Genomic DNA, 17,626 nt, shown 5'->3' with positions numbered 1-17,626 from the left:
ACTAATTGAGTTTTGCAAAAAAAAATGTATTGAAAATTAAGGACAGCCTTTATAAAGACGCGCGCACACGCGCGCGCACACACACACACACACACACACACACACACACACACACACACACACACACACACACACACACACACACACACACACACACACACACACAAATGGAAACAATCAAATGGTTTTGATCCTAAAAGTCTGAACAGCATTTAAAACTTCACGTATTACACACAACAACACACAACTACAACTAGATGAGACACACAATATTAAAGGGTGCAACCAGGAGAGAGGAAGAGGGGTTTAAAGGCATCAGGGAAGACTGAGCATTCCCAACAAACAAAAACTCTGTAACTTGCTAACCCTACATTAATAAACATTAAAGCAGCAATCCAGAGTCTCCCCCTTTCAGGAATTATTATTTTTTAGGAATCTGTAAACGTGATAGGATGAAGCCTCTTTCACACCAAATGCAGAACAAATGTGGTCCAGTTTCTATACCGCTTCTAATCAGAGCATTCACATCGGTTGCGGTGTGGATTCAGATGAAATTTCATGTGGACTGTCGTGTAGTTAAAGAAATGACATGAGTCAGACAGGAAATGAGATGTGGAACAGCGAGGTACAGCCGGTGTATTTTTCAAAATAAAACTTGTGTCGCATTATTTTAGCTGGATATTAATGACAGGGTTATCAATTAAGTGTATGATAGTCCACGCTATTGTTACAGGTATATTTGTTAATGTATTGTGGCAATTTTTTTTATCATTTGGTGCTCTTGTAGGAGCAGTTTTCCATTTACGTTCAGCACACAAACTGCAGTCAGTGTGAAAGGCCGTCCGTTCGGAAAACGGGCCGCTTCCTTACCGCATTTGGTGTGAAAGACACTTTATCCTGTACTGAAAGGCAATATGTCAATTTGGTTTTGCCAAACCCACCCCCTATCCCATAGAGCCCCCTCGTACAATTTAATTTGAGCTCCGCCAAGCATTTGCAAATAGCATCAGACATCCGCTTACGTACAGATGTCAACCACAAAGCGTGTATATATATATATATATATATATGTGTAAACCCCCCAAGGCGCTTTACAAGGCTCATTATATGTATATATATATATATACATATATATATATATATATACATATATATATATATATATATATATACATATATATATATATATATATATATATGTGTGTGTGTGTGTGTGTGTGTGTGTATAAATGGTAAATGGCCTGTATTTGATATAGCACCTTCTAGAGTATATACTAATATATATATATATATATATATATATAAACACAGTATCACCTGTAAGTCGCTTTGGACAAAAGTGTCTGCTGAATGCATGAATATAAACCGCGCTGACTAGAGGTGAATGTTTACGAGCAAGCAGCGTTGCTTCCAGCTGTATTAACAGAAGTAGGGAGAGGGGCTTAAAGGTGTAATACATGTTGTATCCTCTAGATGGTGCCCTTGTAGAAAAAACTCTGGATTTCTGTTTTAATAACAGTTCTGTTATCTTGCTGAATGGAAATCAAAATATTCTATGAAAACCTGAATATTTTATGTGTTTAGAGAATAAACCCGTTTTCTTTTTACCGTCCTAGAAAGCAATCCTGGATGGACCAGACTTGCACCATTTAATAGCTTTGATGCTATGATAGAGCGTGTTGCTGTCTTTTCTACAGTTGAGCTGCACCGATCTGCAGGTGTACACGCTGGTGAGCTTGGATGTGTAAGCTAGGGGACTTTAAAAGAAACAGACCTGGAATGCAGTTTGGCTTAAATGAGTTTCAGTGTTTGAAATACACGAAGTGCACTTGATTCAGCTTGAATGTTGATCCCCTCAACAAACAGCTAGTTAACCATTAACGTCCAATCACAAAACCTTTCTTACAGTTATTTACATAATAGCGGTTAAAACTAATCTAAACTGATTTCTTTGATGTTGTTGCACATTTAATTAAGTTTACATTGTGCTCTTTTTTATTTATAAAACACTTTCTTTCATCTTAATCTTCATTTTATGGTTTCTTCGAGGGAATTATTTAAATTCAACTTAAAACACTTAACATATCCAACATAACAAGAGAGCATGAATAGAAAACAGCCTAAAGATAATAACTAATAATTGTGGATATTAAAGGTGTTCCTACATAATCGTCAAAAGCCTTCTCATAATTCTCAGATTTTACATTTTTGCTGATGTTTCAAATGTATTTTGGTGATATTTGTGTGCAAATGACACATTTCTCAAAAAGACTAAAAATGAAACACGTTTGCTTCCGACTCTTCACTAAAACCTTTTATTTTGAAGGCTGGGGTGTGTCCAGAAAGGCTGGGAGACCATAGGCCCCCCCTGCAAAAAGACTGGCCACCCCAAAAACTGAGACAGTAAAACATCTAGAACATCGAATCAAATATAATAATATGACATTTAGAAGTTTTTTATATGTTTTAGTATTTTCAGCATAAAGTAGAGCTTGGTTCATGATCCAAAACATTTCACAAATTCAGATAATGAGACTATTGGGTTCAAACAAAACAACCAACCAGGCCGGGCATTTCATTCCTAGTTAAAGATATTTCATTGATATTTTTCATTCTTTCATTGATATTAGGCTTTAAACCTATATCTGTAGTTGACAAATATTTAAACAATTACAAATTACCACAAAGTTAAAATGCACTAAAATGCTAGCCTGAAAATTAATTTACTTAATCCAAAGTGCGCCCTCCTCCCTTTTCTAAAATAATTCTGACTTTACAATGTCAGAGAAAGTCCTGATTTCATTGTAATAGATTTATGCATTTATTTATGGGAAAATGTCAGATAATTATTGATAAAAGTGCGCCACTGGTATTGGTTACTTTATTTTCATTTATAGTATCCAATTAGCTTATGATTAATTAGTTGTAATTTCATTTAAAAAAATTCTCAAAGATATGAGCTATATACATGTGCCACCCTTGTCCGAACTTGGGCCCCTACCTGGCCACCCCAAAAAAAGTTTTCTAGACACACCACTGTCTAAAATGGTGACATTTCTTAAAGTGATTCAGAAAACCTACATTTTATAGAGATAAGGTTGCAGGAATCAAGCGCAGCTTTGTGTTTCAAACATGAAATGCATCCATTTTTAAAACCGAGTCTGTGATTTTACCTCCGTTTCTCTTTGCTGTGCAGCTCAGCTGTAACCTCTACTACAGTAGAGAGACACAGACAATGAACTCACAAAAACATGCCCCAAGAGCCATGACAGTTGGGTCATTAGCCCCGCCCACCCTCCCCATCCGCAGCATACCATTGGAGGAGCCCTGCACTTGGGCATGGCACTGCTGCCCTCTCCTCCCTTTGCACGGAGATAAAGATGGAAAGGAGCAGTTAGGGAACAAACGACCACTCAGACACCCACAAAACATCCGTCGGTCTCTGATCATGAACATGGTTTAATTTTAATCATCTATAAAGTGTAAATAATTGTGAATTTTAGGTCAACATCTGTGCGTGTGCCCGTTTTCCGTGCACTCACTGCTGCTCCTCTTCTGCGTGAGCGGGTCATCCAGCGAGTTGGAGCCAGAGCCTATAGAAGAGCTGTCCTGGCTGTCCTGAGGGAACGGCAAGAAAACGTCTCCGAACTCGGACCGAGACGGAGTCAGCGTGAGAGAACGCATCCTCTCTCGGCTCTTTGGCTTGATCAGCTTCTTCATCTTCAGGGTGATCCAGTTCCCACGCCTTGGACGAAAAAGACCAGGCAGAGAGAGGAGAAAAGACCACGAAGGAAAAAGAAAGAAGCCGCAGCAATAAAAAAAACAATATTGAACAAATCCCGACTGTTATTCATGTTTAAGGGTTGCCGTGTGCAGCTGTGGCTCTGCAGTCATAAATATTAGATGAACGTGTCTAAGAGTATGCATCTCTGAGAGCCAAAAAGCAAACTGAAGCTTGCTCCTATAACAAAAACTAGAAATAGATCTCTATCGTTTTGTCCCCACTTGATTTGCTGATGCTGTGTTTTACCTGCGTGGGGGTGACGGGTCGTAGAATTTGTACTGGTCCATGATTTTTTCCTCCAGCTTTTCCTTTTGCCTCCTCAGCTCGTTCAGTTTGTCTCTAAAGGTTGAGCAAAAACATAAAAAAAGGTCAATTCTTACAATTTAACACTTACTGAACATTCTTTAGAGAACGAACATTAATTATCAGCTTTACATGTATTGTCTTTGCTCTACGTGGAACAGGTCCTTGCTTTCCATGGTCTGCTCCAGAAGTGTGCGGTTCTGCAGCATCAGGGTCTGGATCTGGTCCAACAGGTGACGGTTCTCCTCCTCCAGGTTTCCCTTTAGCTGGCTCAACAGCTAACACACGCAGCAGGGATGCAGGAACACCCAGATGAGCAATAACAAGAGAGATGTGAAGACACAAAGTCAGGAGTCCTCTTACTTCACACTGGTTGGTGAGTTTTGTGGAGGTGATGTCCAGCTGCTGATATTGTTCCTTCAGTTTGGAGAACTCGGCCTCCAGTTTGGTCTGCTCCAGCTTTGCACTGTTCAACTGGCTCTTTATGTTCTTATGGTCCAGCTGGAGACTCTCGTTGTCCTGCACCAGCTGACGATAAGACGTGTTGAGTCTGGAAAGTGAGCACAAGGTTAAGATTTTTATCTAAATGTGTAATTCTTATTAAGTGAACATGGTTCTGATTAATCGGACCTGTCGTTCTCCTCTTTGAGTTGTTTACATTGGTCAGCTGTAGCTTTGTGGCTCTGGTTCTCCTGCTCCATCTTTTCCTGCTGTTTCTTCAGGTTCTTCTCCAGTTCCTCCAATTCCCCTTTTCTCTGCAGGAGCTGCTTATATCTAAATGCATAAAACACACATTTACAAAACACAGAAAAAATAAATCACAAATTCAAAATGTCTTGTTTTATGTATTTGCCCAGCTTGGCCAGTTTAGTTTGACTGGCGGAAGACTGTGTCTCACTTGTCCTCCAAGTCCCTGTGCTGTTGCTCCAGGCTCTTGTGGGAGGTCTTCAGGCCGCCATGTTTCCCAATCAGGGCTTCGTACTCCACGGCCTGTCTCTCATGGAGCGCTGCCAGCTTCTCGTGATCTCGGAGCAGCAGTTCGTAAGTTGCCCTCAGCTCTTCTTTCTCTTTCAGCGCTCCTTCTCGCTCCCCCTCCACACTGCTCTGCTGGGTCTGCAGCTGGGCATTCTGGGCCATCAGCGCAGCACTTCGGGAACTCAGGGTTGAGTTTTCCACCTGCATGGGATGACAAAGGTAGGAAAAGAAATACTTATTTTAAATATGTTTTAAAAAACAGCATTAATCTTAATTCACTGGAGGGAAAATGAGGATTTGTTGCAGTTTAAGACCTCTAGGGGGCACTGTGAGTGTTCAGTGTGACCTCCCGATTTGCTGAAACATCTGTTTAAAAAAAAACACCAGCAGGAAACATGTTTCTATTCATCTTCTCTTCATGGTTAACGTGGTTTCTGAGTCTAAAAGTCCTCTGATATCATACCGACCATGCTTATTCACTCTGACATATGAACCCACAACCTAAATGAAGCCAAGTTTCATTTTTACTCACTCACAAACACCTAACTTAACGTATTGTGGCCTCACACACACATAACTCACGTTACACTTTAAGCTAGGAAACAAACACCCTCCAGACACAGCTAGCTAGTGCATGGTCAGTGTAAATCCTGCTACCCATAAGGAGGGTTTGAAAACCTGCCAAACAGTGAGGGTAAGTCTAAATCTATAGCAGGGAGCCGAGCCGCTTGGCAGGCCAACTGTGTAAACACAAGTGTGTAAAATGTAGAATCACCAGCAAACTGTAATAACACCTTCCAGAGGAGCAGTGCTGCATCTGTGCACCAATCCTATCTAGCCTAATAATGTAAAAGCCACAATTTTATATGGTTTATGTGCTAAGGTTACATGCTCCACCTTCTGCACTGTATTTGCACACGCCTTAACCTTAAAGTTGTTTCTTTTTAATTTTTTAATTGTATTTTCTGTCAAGTTGATTTGAATGTTCTTGCTATTGGAAAGCACATTGAATTGCCTCTGTGTATGAAACGTGCTATATAAATAAAGCTGCCTCGCCTTGCCTTATGTGGCATTTATGAGGAAAAAAGATAAAGATAACTATTAAAGAACTGAATCTGATAGGCAGTAGTGTCCCCAGAATTTTTTCACGAGGGGGCAGTGATAATTTTGGGGTGGCCCACCAAATTGGTCCCCGTGGTGAATCAGAGTTTACCTTTTTGCTGTGCATTGAATTGCTCAGTTATTCTTTTTTTTTATTTAAAAAACAAAACAATTCGTCTAATGCATCCAACACATTTATGTCAAATTTAAGAAATGCAAATATTTCAGAAAAAAGACAAAAAGTTCTAAGTTATTGTTTCAAACGTTGTTTTACAATTTTAAAGGGGTGGATTACTTGTTATATCAATACATTTGCAGTGGTTTCTAATAGAAATGCATGCCTCGCAGGCAACACTCAGGGCACAAAAAAGCCCACAAACCTGCAACATCAGACGGCGAGATTTGGAGTCTTATTTCCTGATATCTGGACAGCCTGCCTTGGATTGGATAACAGCAACGCGGCTCTACCACTGACTTGCAAAGTGGATGTCTTATGTCTACAAATAACACAAGCCTGGAGGAGTTCCTGCTGTGTGGTGAAGCTGCTAATGCTAATGGTTAGCTTAAACTAGCCACAACGCTAAATCAACAACAGCCTCCCTGTCGTAAGTCAAGATCAGTGAGTCCATGAACGCCAATTCACAGTGTGGCGTAGATCTATGAGGATTTACAAAACCTAGAGTTTCACCATCTATTTTCGATCAGAAGCTAATGCAGGAGATATGTGAAGGAGACTATTTTCATGTTCAGTCTGCATGAGAAACTCAAGAGTGACTGATTAAACAGAAGTAATCATTTAAAAAATGTTTTTCAGTCAACCACTCTTAAAAGCTCAATTAGCAGTTTGCTGTCTCAACCAGACAATTCAGAAAAATATTGAAATGTATACCTTTTTTTAAAAGCTGGTGCGCCTCAGTGACACACACACACACACACACACACACACACACACACACACACACACACACACACACACAATCTTTAAACTAAGATTTATTAAAAATTGCATTATAATAAATGTTTACCGGGTGCAACATGCATGTCTTGATTAAAGAAGATGGATGTAGGGTTCAAGTGAGCATGTATGTGATTTAATAAAGGGCGTTGGGGGTGGGGGGGTGGGGGTCTCCCTTCTGGGGGGGTCAGTGAGGTGACCATAGCTCCCTTCTGGCCAGCCGTTGGGGGCACCCCTGCTGATATGTATGCCTCTAACTCTGTAACTTTTGAACACGACGTTAGTGGTTACCTGCAGTTTGGCGTTCTGCGTCTGCAGCGTGGTGTTGTTCTCCTGCAACGAGGCCGTCTGTCTCTGCACAGCCACGATCTGAGCCTGCAGGTTGGAGCTTTGGGTTTCCAGCTGTTTGAGCTGACTTCTCAGAGCCACTTTCTCAGCCTGAAGCGTGGCATTCTGGGAAAAGAAATTACACAATTATAATAAAATGTGTTAGAATTGGGACAAGAAAGTCACCCGAGCCTTTTTACATAAACACATCAAACTTACATTTCTCTCAACTTCTATTAATCGGTCTTTGACCTTCAGCAGCTCCCTTGTGGCTTCGTGACTTTCTTTTTCCCATTTGCTGACAGCATCAGAGTTTTCTCCTCCTTTTGGAGGTGAGCTCTGGACCATCCTCTCCTCCTCCTCCCTCTGCCGAAGTGCCTCATAGTTCTTTTTCACCTGGGAAAGGGTTAGTTCATCACAATTTAGGAATCATGTTTAGTCTGAACACTGAAGCCAACTCTTACAACATCCTAGCTGGATGAACATCTCTTCGTGTTTTGCAGTGTGACTGACTGTTTTCAGCTCCTGACGGAGTTGCTGATTGAGGTTGGAGGACTCCTGCAGTCGGGCTTCTAGGGCAGCGATTTTCTCCTCCTTAATCTCTAAAGAAGATTTCAGAGTTGACTCCAGTTTGGTTTCCAGGAGTTTAAACCTAAAGACGAGAGTTAAAATAATTTGAGTAACGTTTAAGACCTGACGTATAGCAGCGACGTATTTGTTCTGTCACACCTGTCATCCGAGCTCTCATCGTGGAGGAGCCTCTCCTTGTTCAGTCCAATCTTCTCCAGTTCATGAGTCAGTTTCTCTAAATCATTATTCATCTGCTGAGTCCGCAGTTTCTCACTCACGAGCTCCTAAACACAGATGTAAGACATTTTTAAAGCCATGGTGCTGAACTTTAAGCTGTTCTGATTATTTGCAGCTCTGCCTACCTCCCGGAGCGTCATCAGGGTCTTCTTATCAATACTGGCCTGTTTGACCAGCTCCTTGTTTTCCTTCTCCAGGTCTTTGACTCTTGTGCAGGAGTCCCTGAAGAAGATCATCTCCTTGCCCATGGTGCGGTTCTCCTTCTCCAGGGCAGAGATTCGCTGGTTGCTGTCGTCCAACTTGGAGTCGCGGATCTCCGCCTGCTGCCTCAGCCGCTTGTTTTCCTTCTCTAGAAGCTTCTTGTCCTTTTCTAACAAAGAACTTTCCTGCTCCAAAGACTTGTTCTGGTGTGGGAAAGAAGTGAAGTTAAATATTTGTCAGATTTTTATGCACTTCCACTCATTGGTGCTGCAATCTACCTCCTGCTCCAGCTGCTCCAGACGTTTACTGGAGATCTTGAGCTCCTCCAGGCTCCTTTGGAGTGTTTGATTCTCCGTTTCCACTTCCTGCAGCTCTGCCTCAAGCTGCTGGATCTTCTTGCTGCTGTTCTCTAAAGCTTTCTGCAGGCGTTGGTTCTCTGTGTCGAGACCCTGGTAGCTCACCTAGGAGAGGAAAGGATGGATTAGAAGCTTCACCATAATAAACCACATCTAAAGCGTTGAATTTTAGTCCAGTTTCACAGCTCTTAGGTCGCAGCAAGACCTTTAATACCTCCAATCTTTCTGTCTTCTTGGACGATGCTTTAAGCAGCTCCAGGCTTCGCTTCAGCTGCGTCCTCTCACTCTCCAGCTCCCGGTTCTCGGCTTCCAGCTGAGCGGCCTTGGCCCCTACTGACCGCTGACTCTCAGCTGAACGCCGAAGCTCCAGGTTCTCCTGCTCTAGCTGGGAGTTCTCCTTTTCTAAAGCTTCTAGCTGGAAGGCTGTATTCTTTAAAGAATCCAGTTTCTTCTTCAGACGCCGACCTTCCACCTCCAGTTCAGAGTTCTCTTTCTCTAAAGATGACACCTACGAAAAAATAACAAAATAAAAGTCAAAATTTAGGTGAAAATGTGTGAAACAATACAATGATTTAATTTTTTTTATTTCCCAGAGGATTTTGAGAATAATGAGAAGAAACTGCATGAAAAAAAACATGCAAATGTACCTAAAATTGAAGGAAACTGGAAAAATCAAACTGCACCAGACCTTCTCACAGGTGATTCCAAGACTGGTGACTTTCTTCTGCAGGCTTTCGTTTTCTCGCTCCAGCTTCTGTAGCTGAAGCTCCAACTCTTCTGCTCTCTCACCTTTTTCCTTCATCACTTCAAGCTCCTTACCTGCATTCAAACAAATCACTCTCATTTAAACAGAATTTAATGACTATGTTTAAATGTTTCTGGGAGGGAAAAACATTTGTGATAAACACAAAGCAGGACACCAAGGTTTTTATTTTTAAATCACTCACGGAGTTGCTTCCTTTCAAACTCCATCTTGTTTAGCTTGGCGGTTGTTTCACAGATGGATTCGTGAAGAACGCGGTTTTCCTTCTCCACGTCCTTCACGCGGGCCTCAGCTCCCACCTGGCAGCGCTGACGCAGGGATGATAACGTTTGGCTCAGGTGCTTGTTCTCCTGCTCCAGACCTTTCAGCTGGTGAGAAACAAAATATAGTTTTGTCCATGTTTGATGCAGAATCACAGAAAGAATAAGATAAATCCACGAAGCTTCAGAGTTCTCTGCAAAGCTGCCGTCTATTTGAACATGCGGCAACTCAAGAGGCCGATGATCTGAGAGAACAAAGTTCTGTTTGCTTTGAAACTCATGGAAGCTGGATTGTACAAATCTGATTCTTAAACCAATCAAAGGTGTCAGATTTGGGTCCACCAAGTATGAAGTCCCCACAGCACACAAGCCAAGCCACCAGAGATCTGTGGCTGATCAAACATCAGTGGTTATTCCTCTTAACTGTTTTGGAGCAAAAGGCAAAAACATCAATAAACGTGCATAAAATACATTTTTGGGAGTTTTTTTTTAAACAACAATCATTGTATCCATGTTTCATTAAAGCTCGTTCACCTTGCTGCACTTAGTATTGAGCCAACCTGTCAACAGCATCAAAGGTCAACATCACAGATAAAGGGTTTCCTAATGAGCTTAAATAAATGGAAGCTCTGTTATGTTACGAGAATCTCTGTGTGTACCTGTCTCTCTGAGTTTTCCCGGAGTGTCTCCAGAGTTTTCTCTAACAAAGCCTTTTCCTTCATCAGATCCGTACTTAAAGACTCGGCACTTCGGAGCAACTCTTTGTCTGCCGTCAGCTCACTCTCCAGCTGCTCCAACTACAAAAATAGAAAACAGCATTTTAACTTGATTTGTTTAAAATAAATAACGCTGTCTCTAAATTCTTAATAATTTAAAGTAACGGTGTGTATTTTTTCAGGCGACAGGGGGCAGTAGATACCTAAATCGTTGCAAACGAGCAGTATTTTTGTGTTGGAGTAAGATCTTACCAACAGATGCTCACTAGGGTCAAAAGCCCTGGGAAGTGCAAACTTTAGTAAAATAACGAGCACATCAGACTCCCTTTCATCACTGGCAACTAGTAAAGAGGTAAATGTGTAAAACAACAACATTCATGAATGACTAAACTTTTGTAACTATTTGTTACATATCAGTAAATGCATTTTGTCCTCATGGGCTCCCGTAGAAGGAAACATGGCATCTAATATGGCTTCTCCCTGAGACTAAGACCCGCTCCCATGTATTTTAGACCTGATTTTTATGGTTATATGTTATGAAGTCACCAATATTTTCAACTGGGCATCATTTCATTCATTTTCAACAACATTTTGATGGATATATCCAGGAATTAATGGTAGAAACTACACATTGTCTCTTAAAAAGATAATTTCATTTAAAAAAAAGGATGTTCAACTCAACTTGTAGATTTGTTAAGTTTGGAGATTTTTACTAATATGAACTTGGAGCATCACTTTGAAAAATAAAAGATTAAGTTTTTAACAAGTTTACATTTTCTTGGCGTCATTAAAATGTTTAAAATAGAACAGGCCACAGATGTTGCCACCATCTTTTACCAGAGGTTTCTGTAGGATGTAAAATTTTGAAACATAACAGTTTATAGCATTTTAAGCTTCTTTTTTTTAAGTAAGTTTCAGTGATTGTGTAAGTAGAAAATTTACCAATGTCCCCTTGGATACCATTCTGCAGCCCTCTTTGAAACCAGAAATCACATAAAATTAGCAGTTTTGTGGGATGGGTAGGTGCCTTAGGGGGAGCTCTCTACCTGCTTAAAGACTGTTAGCTGTTTATCGTGACAATAGCTAATGTAAAGGCTAGCAGTTAGTGTTTTTAGTTCACCAGCAGTCAATAAAAAGCACAAGAAGAAGTTTGCTTTTTAGCTGGAATGGCAGATCCTGGAGGTAAAAGTCAGAGAGTAATGTCTTTGGAGGCGAAGCAAAGAGCTAAAACTAGAATGAATATCAAAGCAGCCTTTACTAGTTTGAGGGAGCTAAAGAAGATTATGAAACTCTAGAGTGATTGTGACCTAGCATTTGGGCCATTCCCATCTGTACCGGGTCGGCCCGGGCCGGGTAGCGTAGGTTGTTTACATATCTGGGTGGCCTGGTATTTTTCCGGGCCAACCAAGGCTCATTCTCAGCCCTCTTCTCGAGGGGGTCTGCTTCAGGCCGACCAGGGCCAACACACCCACTGCTGACAGCAAATTCACACCTTCCATTAGAGCAAGCCTCTGATTGGTGGGTAGAATCAGCCCACATGGGCTTAAGGCAAGGATGTGTGGAATCAACCGGGCCAGGCTGGGGCCGACTGGGGCTACCCGGCCCGGGCCGACCCGGTACAGATGGGAATGGCCCAATAGTTGCCACTGGACTTGTAAGAATATATTTGTACAACAGTGTGGATCTTTAGTAATCAGTTGGCTCTTGTTAACAGTGGCTTGTTGTTGTTAGCACTAGCTACCGCAGGCAGCAACAGGGTTGTTTACAACAGTTGTAATTCCACTATCAACCAGTAGGGTGGAGAAGCAGGAAACCGTTTAGTGTTGCTTTTAATTGAACAAGTTGCAATTTCCCTTAGAGAAATTCATCAGGACAACCCGAGAAACTGACGGCAAAATACTTATCTTAGTTTTCAGCTGCAATCTGCTGCTGCTGTCAAAATTCCAATTTTAAAAACGTTTTTGGTTTAATTTTTGTGACTGATGTTTTCTTTCGTGCAGCTGATAGTAAACAAAGAAGGAAATGCAAACAAAACCTTCTGACTTCTTACAAGGCGAAACAAACAGGACTTGATTTAAAAGCTAAAGTTTAGAAGTGATAAAAACAGAGACCATTTCTCCTCCATGTTAAGTGGGATGTTTGACAGAATTTAAACCCAAAATTTCAATCCTAAGGGCCTCAAGGATTATTGTCAGAGTATTTCTCAATCACAGTCTCCAAGTCCAAACGCAGCCCTTTTAAAATCCATATTAAAACTAAAAAACACCTCATTTTAGTTAAGAATGCAAACAGGTTCAAGCTTGTATTTGCACACTGATGCAAACAGATAAATATTAAATGAGACTTATTTCTGGGCTATAAATCTCCCAATATCTTCTGTCACATTTAAATGTGCTTTGGCTTAAATCTTCCAAGTCACTTGAAAATAAATTTCTCACTTTGGATTTTCTCTTTGTGGGAGACGAACACAATTAGATGCTTTTTGTTCAGCGGGCACAGAGAGTCTTTATGTCTCTGAAAATCTTTTAAAAAGTAAGGGGTGTTCCAGTGTCACCGATGGAGAGAGGAAAGGCAACGCTGTGCTGCCTGGATTTACAGCTCTCTGCTTTCATCCTCCTATTCACCCCTCTCCATTCTTTTATTTCCTCCTCATTTCTGTGAGGAGACGTCTAAAGCCAAGTGCTAGGGTGATGTATTATAGAGGAGTCCTGCTGCAGTGTGCTACTAGAGGTGGCAGAAGAGCTAAAGGGAAGAACATTAAGGATTTTTGAGCAAATTTTGCTTTATGCAGCTGGTATTAGAATGTTTGTCACAAAGCTGATTGTAGTGAGTAAAATGGCTCAAATTTTAGGTAACTTGAGCGCTGGGTGAAAGCTTAAAGGGGACATGTTATGCAAAAGTCAACTTTTGAATTCTTTTGTGCTGCCATGTTGGTCTCTACTGCCTCTATAAACACTAAATGTAAAATGAATCTATCCATTATTTTCTGCCGTGTTCAGTTGTAGGAATTATGTGCCTAAAACAAGCCCATTTTATAAGCCCCCTTTTGTGACATCACAAATAGGGAAATTAGACTAAAACCCACATTGAGAGCTGCTGCTGGACGAGCGGTTCTACTCAGAGAACCTCCCAGATATCAGAGCTTCTCAGCTTACAGCAGCCTGATTGAGGGATGGGTGGGTGTGGCCAGCTCCAGCTTGCTTCCTTTAAGTGACAGTGCTCTGAAATGGCTCATTCTGGAAGGTACTGAAACTGTCTAGAATAAAACTGCTGAAATTGTTTAATGTGAGAGAACTTCAAAAACATGTTTGGTGTTGACTATAAAACTATTCTAAGGCAGTAAAAATATAACGATAAGAATATGCACCTTATGAATGTATTTTTTTTCAGGTTTGAGTTTTTTGCGCATTTTTTCTTACTTTCTGGTTAAGTTTCTGGTTTTCTTGGTCGAGTTTGGTCATTTGTCCTTTGGTATCCTGACTGGCTGTCCCTCTGAGCTCCTCCACAGACTTCAGCAGCACCTGGTTTTCTTTCTCCAGTTTCAGCAGGCGACTCGAGGTCAACTCGTTCACCTCCTCGCCCAAAGACTTCTGCGGGACTGAGTTAACCACAGCAACAGCACATCAGCCATAATGTCCATGTTTAAGCAAATACTATCAATCCGAACATAATACCTCCAACACAAGAAAATATATCAACTAGCACATGCACACATGATTCAACTGTACAAGCCTTAACTCCCACAAATCACCTTCTGGCAGTCACTCATACACAAAGTCTTTATTCAGATCCCTGGTTAGCTAAACCTCTTAACAGCTCTTATTATCCAAACAGACAGCTTATCTGAATATTATTTACAGCACAGGACTTAACCAAGTGGAAAGAAACCCAGTGGAAGCTGTCAAGCCCAGACGGATGGCCGGATTAAAGGCCAGTGACTAAAGCCTGGCCCGTCTGCCGTCTGTAGTCTCCAACCTGGTCAGTGTAGGTGTCATACTGAATTGTTGACTCAACATCCTAGTTTGGGGCTCTTCTTACCATCAGTCAGCTCCGGAGTCTTTGACAGCTGCTCCAGCTCCCAGCCCAAATGCAGGGACTCATCCATGCTCCGTTTCTGGGCCATTTCCAACACAAGATTCTCCTCCAACAGGTCCTCCACACGTTTACGGTCCAAGTCCCGGTCCTGGACAGAAGGTATTAGAAAATGCATCAACAATAACAAAAACAGAACACGCAATTCTTTAAATAACTCTCAAAGTCCTTGCCCAAAAAGCATTCTCCTACCATCTCTAGATCGTGGATCTTTGACTTGAGCTGCAGGTTCTCTTTCTCCAGGAGGTGCAGTTTGTCGGACCGGGTCCTGCTGGCATCCAGCTGCTCCTCCAGCATGGCTTTAGTCTCCAACAGAATCTGATTGTCCTCCTTTAGCTCCTGCAGAGAGCAGAACAAATGATATGAGTCAAAAACACAAAAAGAACAAAAACATCCGCAATCCTGTTATAAACTAGTCCAGGCTCTACTGTCTAAAATGTCATATTAGTGAAATATAGTGTTTAGTTTAACTATATTACAGAAAACAGTTGTGTTTTGGGGTTTGGAGCAACAGATGTGTTATTGGTGCTTTGTGCGCTGGCTTTAATCTGTTGTGTGCTGTTGTGTACCTCCACTCTGGCTTTGTAAAACTCAATATCATGAAGTCTCTCCTTGTATCGGCCGAGCTCGCTCTCCAGCTTGTCGACACGTATGGCTTTTTCTCTGAGAGCGTCCAGCTCGTCGCGGTAGGCCCGAGCTGACCGAGCATCTGACAGCAGCTGGAAACTCTGCAGGAGCACAAGTGTGTGGAGTCAAACAACAAATCATAAAATGTTCAAGCATCTTCTGCTCCACCCAATGTCCTGAGCTCACCCAAGCTTTTCACAGCAGTGAGATCAGAGCTCCATCCAAATCAAAAGCCAAGGGAGGCTGCAGCCGGACTAAAAATAACGTGAATAGCCCCTAATGAGATAAGTCAATTGCCATCTGATTAAAGCCTGGCAGCGTTTTAGAAACAAAGTACTTAGAAACAGAAAGGAGGAGCAGGTGGGAGTCATTTGAATGTGTGTGCGTCATATGCATTTAGTCGCTGTGATTGGTGGCTTTACCTCCTGCTGAAGCCTCTTCAGTTCCACCTCCACGTTCTCCAGCTCCTGCCTGGTGTCCAGAAGCTGCTCACTCTTCTCCTCTCTGCAACAGAAAACAGGAGGAGAAAACTGAAACCAACAGTAACATTATTTTTATGGTGGTCACTCAAAGCAAAATAGGCATCATGTTGAATTTTCATGTTTGTTTTCATTATGATGCCCACCTCTGCGTTTCAGACTTTCAGCACACAGTCACGCCCACACGGTGTGCTCCTTTAGCTTTTCTTTTTCCAACAATTCTTCATTAAGTCATTGAAATTTGCAAAATGTTTATCTTGCATCAAAGAATTATTAGTAATTTAAGTTATGGTGAAACATTTCACTACCAATTTTGAGGCATCTTAGATTACTTCAGGGTTCAACACGGGCAATTATGCTTTAAAGGTGTGGTTCATTTGTTAGATCAATACATTTAAAGCGGTCTCTTCTAGGAATGAATGCCTTGCAAGCCGTACTCGAGGCAAAACGGGGGCACCAGCAGAATGGCACAACACGGCAGAATTTGGAGTCTTATTTCCTGATATTTTGACATCTCCCCTCGGATTGGATAACAGCAATGTGACACTACCACTGACTTTTAACTTGGATGTTTTATCTCCACATATGACACAAGCCTGAAGTGGTGAAAGTGCTAATGCTAACAGTTAGCTCCTACTAGCCAGGACGTTGTCCGCCGTTTCCTGGACGCTAAACCAACAACAGCCTTCCCCATCGCAAGTCTAGATGGGTGAGTCCATGGATGTTAAGTGACGGTGTGACGTAGATCTGTGGAGATTTTCAAATCCTAGTGTTTCACTGTCTATTTCAGAAGCTAATGCAGGAGATAGATATGGGACTATTTTCATGTTTAGCCTGCATGACAAACCCAGGATGACCGATTTTAATAAAAATAATCATAAAAAAAGGTTTTTCAGAGTTCCACACCTTTAAGTGGGAACTGAGGGGCCATCTGGAAAAATGGTAATATTTGGCATAATGACTGGCAAATATACCACCGCCACATGTGCACACATAAGCCCAGAGTGAGCAGAGGAAAAAAGGAAAGATACAACTGTCAACTTTGTAACCAGAATGTTATGATGCAGCTAAAAAAAGGTTAACATAATGCTAATATTCCCGTCCATCCATTTTCTGAACTCGCTTTGTCCACGTAGGGTCGCGGGGGGAGCTGGTGCCTATCTCTAGCGGTCAACGGGCAATCAGGCGGGGTACACCCTCGACAGAGAGCCAGTCCATCGCAGGGCAACACAGAGACACACAGGACAAACAATCACACACACACACACTCACACTTAAGGACTATTTAGACAGACCAATCAACCTAACAGTCATGTTTTTGGACTGTGGTAGGAAGCTGGAGTACCCGGAGAGAACCCATGCATGCACAGGGATAACATGCAAACTCCATGCAGAAAGATCCCAGGCCGGGAAGCGAACCCAGGACCTTCTCGCTGCAAGGCAACAGCTCTAACCGCTGCGTCGCCACTAATATTCCCCTGAGGCTGAAAATGTTGATTTACTTTTCCTCAGTAAATAAGTAGTGCAAAGACTAAATTACCCGTTTCTTTTATTCAAAAACCTAAAAAGTGTATTTCTAGAACAGGTCTGAAGGAAAATAGGGCAGCTTGTTATTAACCATCTCCATGTTTGTGTAAATACTCCAGGCTCCTTGACTAAAGGGAGAATCGGCCACAGCGCTTTGAAGGAAAATGACTGCATTCCAGAGATGCCGTGTGTGTGTGTGTGTGTGCGTGCGTGCGTGTGTGCGCGTGTGTGTGTGTGCGTGCGTGCGTGCGTGTGTGTGCGTGCGTGCGTGCGTGCGTGCAAGACAGTCTGAGTGATTACGGCTCTCTGGAGTCTCCTTGTGCATCTCAATAAGGAAAGGCATCCTATTCTTT

General features: G+C 41.9%; 1 protein-coding gene across 8 annotated transcripts in view; it reads right to left on the bottom strand.

The window, feature by feature from the left end:
- Nucleotides 1-17,626, bottom strand: part of ccdc88ab (coiled-coil domain containing 88Ab) — a 79,917-nt gene that overhangs the window by 13,582 nt on the left and 48,709 nt on the right. For 6 of the 8 annotated variants that reach the window (XR_001571746.3, XR_008565705.2, XM_015944640.3 and 3 more), the window contains exons 9-30: nucleotides 15,690-15,771; nucleotides 15,210-15,368; nucleotides 14,833-14,979; nucleotides 14,587-14,731; nucleotides 13,968-14,146; nucleotides 10,492-10,629; nucleotides 9,757-9,940; nucleotides 9,498-9,628; nucleotides 9,024-9,317; nucleotides 8,732-8,914; nucleotides 8,378-8,656; nucleotides 8,175-8,299; nucleotides 7,959-8,097; nucleotides 7,665-7,841; nucleotides 7,410-7,571; nucleotides 4,986-5,263; nucleotides 4,718-4,861; nucleotides 4,451-4,637; nucleotides 4,220-4,365; nucleotides 4,031-4,123; nucleotides 3,543-3,745; nucleotides 3,315-3,362 (exon numbers count right to left, since the gene is read on the bottom strand). Coding sequence is in view for 6 of the 8 variants with exons in the window: in XM_015944640.3 (XP_015800126.3) it covers nucleotides 3,315-3,362; nucleotides 3,543-3,745; nucleotides 4,031-4,123; nucleotides 4,220-4,365; nucleotides 4,451-4,637; nucleotides 4,718-4,861; nucleotides 4,986-5,263; nucleotides 7,410-7,571; nucleotides 7,665-7,841; nucleotides 7,959-8,097; nucleotides 8,175-8,299; nucleotides 8,378-8,656; nucleotides 8,732-8,914; nucleotides 9,024-9,317; nucleotides 9,498-9,628; nucleotides 9,757-9,940; nucleotides 10,492-10,629; nucleotides 13,968-14,146; nucleotides 14,587-14,731; nucleotides 14,833-14,979; nucleotides 15,210-15,368; nucleotides 15,690-15,771 (3,623 nt within the window). In the remaining 2 variants the exon portion in view is untranslated. The remainder of the gene's footprint in view (nucleotides 1-3,314; nucleotides 3,363-3,542; nucleotides 3,746-4,030; nucleotides 4,124-4,219; nucleotides 4,366-4,450; nucleotides 4,638-4,717; nucleotides 4,862-4,985; nucleotides 5,264-7,409; nucleotides 7,572-7,664; nucleotides 7,842-7,958; nucleotides 8,098-8,174; nucleotides 8,300-8,377; nucleotides 8,657-8,731; nucleotides 8,915-9,023; nucleotides 9,318-9,497; nucleotides 9,629-9,756; nucleotides 9,941-10,491; nucleotides 10,630-13,967; nucleotides 14,147-14,586; nucleotides 14,732-14,832; nucleotides 14,980-15,209; nucleotides 15,369-15,689; nucleotides 15,772-17,626) is intronic. The other 2 variants (XM_015944637.3, XM_015944639.3) reach the window with 1 other exon arrangement.

The sequence above is a fragment of the Nothobranchius furzeri genome, chromosome 12 (assembly GCF_043380555.1).
Source record: "Nothobranchius furzeri strain GRZ-AD chromosome 12, NfurGRZ-RIMD1, whole genome shotgun sequence".
Lineage (NCBI taxonomy): Eukaryota > Metazoa > Chordata > Actinopteri > Cyprinodontiformes > Nothobranchiidae > Nothobranchius > Nothobranchius furzeri.
The sequence above is the reverse complement of the archived record's forward strand: the minus strand, read 5'-3'. Positions and strand labels throughout refer to the sequence as shown.